At 51.8% G+C, this 7,554-nt stretch overlaps 1 protein-coding gene across 1 annotated transcript; it reads right to left on the bottom strand.

Annotated features, from left to right (window-relative positions):
• Nucleotides 1-252: 252 nt before the first annotated feature.
• On the bottom strand, nucleotides 253-5,581 carry LOC138287418 (macrophage-expressed gene 1 protein-like). The gene has a single exon (XM_069227834.1). The coding sequence runs from the start codon at nucleotides 5,058-5,060 to the stop codon at nucleotides 2,883-2,885; it is 2,178 nt and encodes a 725-aa protein (XP_069083935.1). The 5' UTR covers nucleotides 5,061-5,581; the 3' UTR covers nucleotides 253-2,882.
• Between the last annotated feature and the right edge of the window lie 1,973 nt (nucleotides 5,582-7,554).

The following is a 7,554-nucleotide window of genomic DNA, read 5'->3' as shown; positions in this document are numbered from 1 at the left end:
GTGTTCAGGTGCAATGTGCTCTTCTATCCTGCCCTCGAGAGTAGCGCCCCCTGTAAAGTGTCCCCGGGACCAGTGCGCGAGGCACTGCACCAGTGAAGCAGTCCACCCTTCGATGTGTCACTTGAAGCAATGTTCCCTTGTAATGTGCACGTGGAGCGGGGACCTTTCACTGTGGTTCCTGCAGTGTTCCTGGACCCTGGTTAGGTGCCCCTTTCACTGTGCGTCCCGCAGTGTTCCTCTCACCAGGACCCCTGGTTAGATGGCCCTTTCACTGTGCGCCCTGCAGTGTTCCTCTCACCAGGACCCCTGGTTAGGTGCCCCTTTCACTGTACGTCTCGCAGTGTTCCTCTCACTAGGACCCCTGGTTAGGTGCCCCCTGGTTAGGTGCCCCTTTCACTGTGCGTCTCGCAGTGTTCCTCTCACCAGGACCCCTGGTTAGGTGCCCCTTTCACTGTGCGCCCGGCAGTGTTCCTCTCACCAGGACCCCTGGTTAGGTGCCCCTTTCACTGTGCGTCTCGCAGTGTTCCTCTCACTAGGACCCCTGATTAGGTGCCCCCGGTTATGTGCCCCTTTCACTGTGCGTCCCGCAGTGTTCCTCTCACCACGACCCCTGGTTAGGTGCCCCTTTCACTGTGCTGCCCGTTGAAATGTTACCTTTGGCACAGCCTCCTGGAGAAGTGTACCTTAAATCATGCCTCGTGGAGCCGAGTACATAGAATGAGCCCCCTGTAGCAAGGCTGCCTTTCACTGAGCATCCTGGAGCAATGTCTCCTTTCACCAGGAGCAATGGACATTTTACTATACCTCCTGGAGTAGCCACTATTCACTGAGTATCCCGGAGCAAAGCTCTGTCTCACTCGTCCTCCCGCAGGAATGCTTCCTTTCACTGTGCCTCCGGGAGCAATGTTCCCTTTCACTGACTGTCCTGGAGCAATGTTCCTTTTCACTGACCTCCTGGAGCAATAATCCCTTTCACTGACCCTCCTGGTGCAATGGTCCCTTTCATTGTCCCTCCTGGGGGAATGATCCCTTTCACTGACCCTCCTGGTGCAATGGTTCCTTTCACTAAACCTTCTGGAGCACTGTTCTCTTTCACCGATTATCCTGGAGCACAGCAATGCGTCCTTTCACCGACCTTCCTAGTGCAATGGTTCCTTTCACTGTACCTCCCTGAGCAATGTTCACTTTCGCTGACCCTCATGGAGCAATGTTCTCTTTCACTGACTGTTCTGGAGTAATGCTCCTTTTCACTGACTCTCCTGGAGCAATGTTCCCTTTCACTGGCCCTCCTGGTGCAATGTTCCCTTTCACTGGCCCTCTTGGTGCAATGCTCCCTTTCACTGGCCCTCATGGTGCAATGTTCCCTTTCACTGGCCCTCCTGGTGCAATGTTCCCTTTCAATGGCCCTCTTGGTGCAATGTTCCCTTTCACTGGCCCTCATGGTGCAATGTTCCCTTTCACTGACCCTCCTGGTGCAATGTTCCCTTTCACTGGCCCTCATGGTGCAATGTTCCCTTTCACGGACCCTCCTGGTGCAATGTTCCCTTTCACTGGCCCTCTTGGTGCAATGTTCCCTTTCACTGACCCTCTTGGTGCAATGTTCCCTTTCACTGGCCCTCTTGGTGCAATGTTCTCTTTCACTGGCCCTCTTGGTGCAATGTTCCCTTTCACTGGCCCTCATGGTGTAATGTTCCCTTTCACTGACCCTCCTGGTGCAATGTTCCCTTTCACTGGCCCTCTTGGAGCAATGCTCCCTTTCACTAGCCCTCCTGGTGCAATGTTCCCTTTCACTGACCCTCCTGGTGCAATGTTCCCTTTCACTGATCCTCTTGGTGCAATGTTCCCTTTCACTGGCCCTCCTGGTGCAATGTTCCCTTTCACTGACCCTCCTGGTGCAATGTTCCCTTTCACTGACCCTCTTGGTGCAATGTTCCCTTTCACTGGCCCTCCTGGTGCAGTGTTCCCTTCCACTGACCCTCTTGGTGCAATGTTCCCTTTCACTGACCCTCCTGGTGCAATGTTCCCTTTCACTGACCCTCTTGGTGCAATGTTCCCTTTCACTGGCCCTCCTGGTGCAATGTTCCCTTTCACTGACCATCCTGGTGCAATGTTCCTTTTTTATCACCCCTTGAGCAGTGTTCTCTTTCACTGTATCCGTCCCTCCTGCAGCACTGGACATCCCATTCTGACTCTTGGCTGCCCCTCCTGCCCCCATACCACCCATTTTCACTGGGACATTGTCAATATTGTCCCCTTTAACTTTGGCCCCTGGTGGTTTCGATTTTTCAAGTGTTTTAAAGAGCTCGAGTCCAAGTTGCTATTAAAAGGTATGCAATAGGTGCAGTGTCCTTCAGCAAAAAGTGAAAGTGTGTGCGAAGAATAAGTGTGCAAGTGGTCTGAGATTCTGAGTGTGAATGAACAGATGAAGGAAAGACGCCATTTGTAAAGTGCCTAACTCCCCAAAAGGTCATCTTGTGGTGCCTAGTGGTCTCTTAGTCCTAATAGCTAGGGTATAGTTAGGGTAAAAGTGTGGGGAAGGTGTATGAACGTCAGTGAAGGATCGAGTGTGCCAAGATGAAAGTGAGAGTGAGGTAGGTTGTGCAAGTAGCATTCTACCCTTGCCCTCAGCATCAGCTGCCAGTATCGAATTCTCTCCCATCCCCAAATGTTTGCTCCTGGCCTTGCCACCCTTCTTCCCACCGTATCCCTTTCTTCTCTCGATCACCCTCATGGCATATTCATCCTCACAAAGCCTCACATAGTATCAGCCTCTTAATCTAAATGTCCAGAAATACATGGGATCCTCAGAAGACATAACCGGGGTACCAGAAGTATTGTCTCAATTTCATCGCCTTCAAATGTTACATCTCAACAGCTGCTGCTCAGGCGGTGCTGATGGCCACAGGGTCTGGCGAGTCCCCAATGGCTCCATAGCTGGCCTGATCCTCCACCAGGCGACTGGGCTGGATCTCTTTGAAGCCCTTGCTACCACGAAAGCGCTTAAAACCATATATGACTGCGATGACGGCTGCAGCCAACACAATGGTCACTGCTATGGTGATCCCAGCAACAGCACCGCCGCTGGGCCCACTGCTGGAGGAGCTGGCACCCAGGAGCTCAGCCATATTCTGCTCATCGGTGGCGTTGGCCAGCCTCCACATCTTTGTGCCCTGTATCTTCACCCAAGCTTTCTCCCCTTGTGCGCGGACCAGGACTGTCTCAGTTATGTTCGAGTTGTACGCTGGTGGGCGGATAAATGGTGGCAACTTGACTGGAGGCAGCCGCTGGGCAAAGAGTGTGCCAGCCTTGAGGCAGTAGAGCACCTCACAGCCATCACTAATGTATGCTTTGTGCTGGCTGTATCCCTGTGGGCACTTCATGGGATAGTCTGTGGGGTTCTGGTAGAAAAAGTCCTGTAGGACACCGGGACTTTGTCCTTTCAGTAGACCAGTCAGCGGATTCCCCGCTACACAGCTAAAGAAACCCCCAAATGGCACTGAAAATTCAAAGCCCATCTCATAGTCATCGCTCACGCACACCTTCAGGTTGTCGAACAGCGGCAGTGGGTAGAAGTAGGAGGGGCACGCGGTGTTGCCAGTCAGTGGGTTTGCTTCTCCAGCACTGTAGAGCCCACCAAAAAGAAACCCAGATCCCTGTGGCACAGGGCCTATGGCAGCGCACCAATACGCATTGAACTCAACCTTGCTAGTGTAGTAGTTGATGCCACACTCTGTGTGGCAGCACTTGCCTACCAGCCAGCATCGGTGGCATTTTTTGTGGCACTCGGTCTTTGGCTTGGTCACCGACCTCTGCTCTCCATGCAGCAGGACCGGGATGTAGTTTGCGGGACATGAAAAGTCGCCACTCTTTGGGTTCTTGGTGCGGTATTGCTGGCAAAGCTCCTCCGTGTCATCTCCAAATAGTCCATGACACTCCTGGAAGACACCCCCAAAGGTAAAGTTGGTGTTGGCACCAAGGCACGACCCATCATCCACATTGGCTTCAAAGTTGAAATTGCGTGACTTTAAGTCTACACATCCCGGGTGGGTGTTGACGGCGTAGTACAGGCGGATGGCGTTCTCCACCGTGGCTGCCACCCGTTTCACCGTGGGCTCAGGCAGGTCCGGCAACATGGCAGGGTTGATGAAGAACTGAAGAGGAAGTCCAAACTTGTCAATAGCCACAAGGCGGTTATTGATACCCTCTTGCCATTTTGGGAGGGTAATGCCTGGGTAGAAGGGAAGGCTGCCATGACTCTCAATTTTAGAAGACACAGTATTTTCCAAATAACTCTTGGCGAGTTCGTCCTGAACTGAGGTGGCACCTCCGATGCCTGCGTTGATCTTGCCGAAGAAAGTGGCCGAAGCTGAAGCCGTGATGGCCGCCTTCTGACTGGCGTGCTGCTCCATGAAGAGCTTGGAGACCTGGTCCTCCTGCACCAAGCTGGCTCCGGCCTCCAGGTTGGTGAGCACGTGCGTCCCGTAGCCGAGCACGAGCATCTCCGCCCAGTACTCCGCGTCACGGCTCTGGTTGTTCTCCAGGTGATTGCCAATGTCAACCAACAGGCCCTTGAAGCCCGGATCGAATGCAAACCTCGGAGCCGCCTTCACCGAGTAGATGTGGTGGCGAATCTGCACCCGGCTGGTCATGGTCTGGTCGAAGACGTTGTGCGTCTTGGTCTCCTGGCTGCTGGAGGACAGCTTGCCGTTGAGCACCGAGAGGAAGGAGGCCTGGGCGTTGACGGAGCGCGACGTGGCGTCCGTGTAGTTGAGCCAGCTCTCCATCAGCTCGGAGTTGACCTCGATGTTGCTCTGCTTGCGCGGGAGGACGCGCACGTCGTTGGGGACGAGGTACTCTCCGTCCTCCGTGGTGCGGCAGAGAGAGTAGTTCATGCTCATGACGATGCCCATCTCCACGTTGCGCAGGTTGTCCCAGCCCCCTCCGGGCAGCACCTCCAGGACGTTCAGGCCCGAGGCTTTCTTGCACTCCGAGAAGCCTAAGTCCTGCGAGGTGGAGCCGGCCGCAGCCAGGAGCAGCAGGGCCCAGGTTAGAGGTGGCATCGTCGCCCAGTCCGGGAATACTTGTTGGTTTAAGTTCAGTCCTTCCTCACGTTCTGGACGCGGCGCAGGGGAAATCTTATTTTGTTAGGATTGGGTCCCTTTTTTTGGAGCATCAGAGGACACCTCTCCCGCCTCTCTCTGGTGCCGGCTTCCCTGCTCGTCGAAAGTTTCAGCGTCTCTCCTTGAACTCTCAGCTGCTCACTCACCAGACGAGGAAGTTCTCAGACTTAAAAAAGCCGCAAGTGCCGTAAAAAAAAACAAAAAAAAAACCGGGGAATACGATACTCGAAGGAGGTGGAGCCAATCACAGCCCTTCACTGTCCAGGTGGAAATTCCAAAGGCCGCGCAGAGCAGGGACAGACAATCACGTCTGCAGTGTTTACAGCAAGGCTGGCAACGACAACAGCAGGGAAACTCCGACCCAACGATGGAGAGAAGCCTCTTCTGTGTGTCACGCAGCCAGGGGCCGGGCCGCGGTGTCAGCTGAAGTGAGCCACAACATTGCCAAACTCCACCACTGAGTCACAGCAGCAAGTCCAGGGGGTCCGGGGGAGGGAGATGGGCGACCTGGGAGGGGGCATGGGCTTCAAAAACCACCGGACGGCCCTAAAACCCCTTCTTCTTTCCTGCAAAACAAAAACAGTGCCCCGCCTCGTTGGCTTTCAAAGGAGACTTCAGGGGGTCCAGGACTGGGACTTTGTCTATAAAGTGACAAGATTAGTTGATTTAGCGGTTGTTTTGCATAATATCAACTTATGGGAACCGTGATCCAATTTGGGGGCTGGAGGGAGGAAGATCCAACATCCCAGAGTTTTACAAACATTCATTATTCATGGAACATGACTGGTTAAGGCCTGAGAGACATGTAGGTTACGAACAGATGTCTGGAACAGGTGTGGGACACCTCACCGAGAGGAATGTATAGGTGGATGAGTGATTGAATATGCAATTCCTGATACCTTTCTAATTTAGGTGATATTCCATACACACCAGCACCCTGAAAATCCTGCTGCTGTCATTCTGAGACCTGTTTTTATCGATTCTTTGCTTTTACATACATTGAGAAGTTGCAGTACCCTAGTGTGTCATTGTTAGTTGGAACAGCCTTGTCACAGCCTAAGTAACTATGCTCTAGACCAGCGATTCCCAACCTTTTGACTTCTGTGGACCTCCACTTTATCATTACTGGAACCCGGGGACCCTCACTTCATCATTATTGGAATCCGGGATCCCCACACTGAGCCATTACTGAAAGCTGGAGACCTAATCTGTTAATATTATTTAATTTTCTAAGAAGTCGCGGGCCCCCTAAGGAAGCTTCGCAGACCCCCAGGGATCCACGGACCACAGGTTGGGAAGCACTGCTCTAGATGGGCACACAAGTGTCAACTTCTTCGATAGGTTCTGAATACAAATGTATTAGGTTGTGTGCAATCCCAGCCCTGGTGCTGCAACTGTTGACAATGCTGAGAGCCACCAGTGGTTGGTATTAACTGTCCTGGAACTTTTTTGTTTTTAACAAAAAGTAGGGAAATTGCATACATGCCAATAGACTCTACTCCGGTGGGAGACTCCTGATTTTTTTTACTCCTAAAATGGTTTAATTTTAGCTATCTCTCACCTGACACTGCCTCTGCTTCAGTAGAAGGGAATGAGGGAAATTCATTCACCCGATTTTTTTTTGGCAAAATCTCCCACTTTCCTGTTCTACAATGTTGGCATGTATGGAGCTGTTTTGGTAAAATAAAAACAAATTGGAACGTTGTTTCCAATAGATCCTTCCCACTTCAATCACATGTTGTTAGTCATGTTTTTTTGTCTCGTCTCAGTGGGCCTGAGCGCTAGAGCTAATTATAGGCCAAAAAGTATAGTTAGTGGGGAGACAAAATATCACCTCGCCTCGCGCAATAAAAATCAGTGCACTGGTGTACCGTCCTAACTTGTTGTTAAAGGTTAGGTGTGTTTATGGGAACACAATAGACATTTTCTGAAGGGTTTGAAAAGTTAGTGGCCACACCTGCAAACCCACAACTGGGTAATGAGTTACCAAGAACTGTTTGATTTTTATGATATGGTATGTGTAGGGTTAGCAGATGACTCCTCGTGGACCTAGCCCTTTGTGCAGGGTCAGCCTCAATCTTTTTGCCTCGTTCCTCCTATTTTCCTGACCCGTTGTTGTTGGCTTTAGGACTCTGGGTACTTTACCACTGCTAACCTGTGCCAAAGTGCATATGCTCTCCGTGTAAATTGTATTAGTGATTGGTTTATCCATGATTGGCATATTCGATTTACTAGTAAGTCCCTAGTAAAGTGCACTAGAGGTGCCCAGGGCCTGTAAATCAAATGCTACTAATGGGCCTGCAGCACTGGCTGTGCCACCCACATGAGTGGCCCTGTAAACATGGCCCAGACCTGCCACTGCAGTGTCTGTGTGTGTAGTTTTAACCTGCCAGTTCGAACTGGCAATTACACCCACTTGCCAGGCCCAAAACTT

Source organism: Pleurodeles waltl, chromosome 4_1 (assembly GCF_031143425.1).
Source record: "Pleurodeles waltl isolate 20211129_DDA chromosome 4_1, aPleWal1.hap1.20221129, whole genome shotgun sequence".
Taxonomy (NCBI): Eukaryota; Metazoa; Chordata; class Amphibia; order Caudata; family Salamandridae; genus Pleurodeles; species Pleurodeles waltl.
The sequence above is the reverse complement of the archived record's forward strand: the minus strand, read 5'-3'. Positions and strand labels throughout refer to the sequence as shown.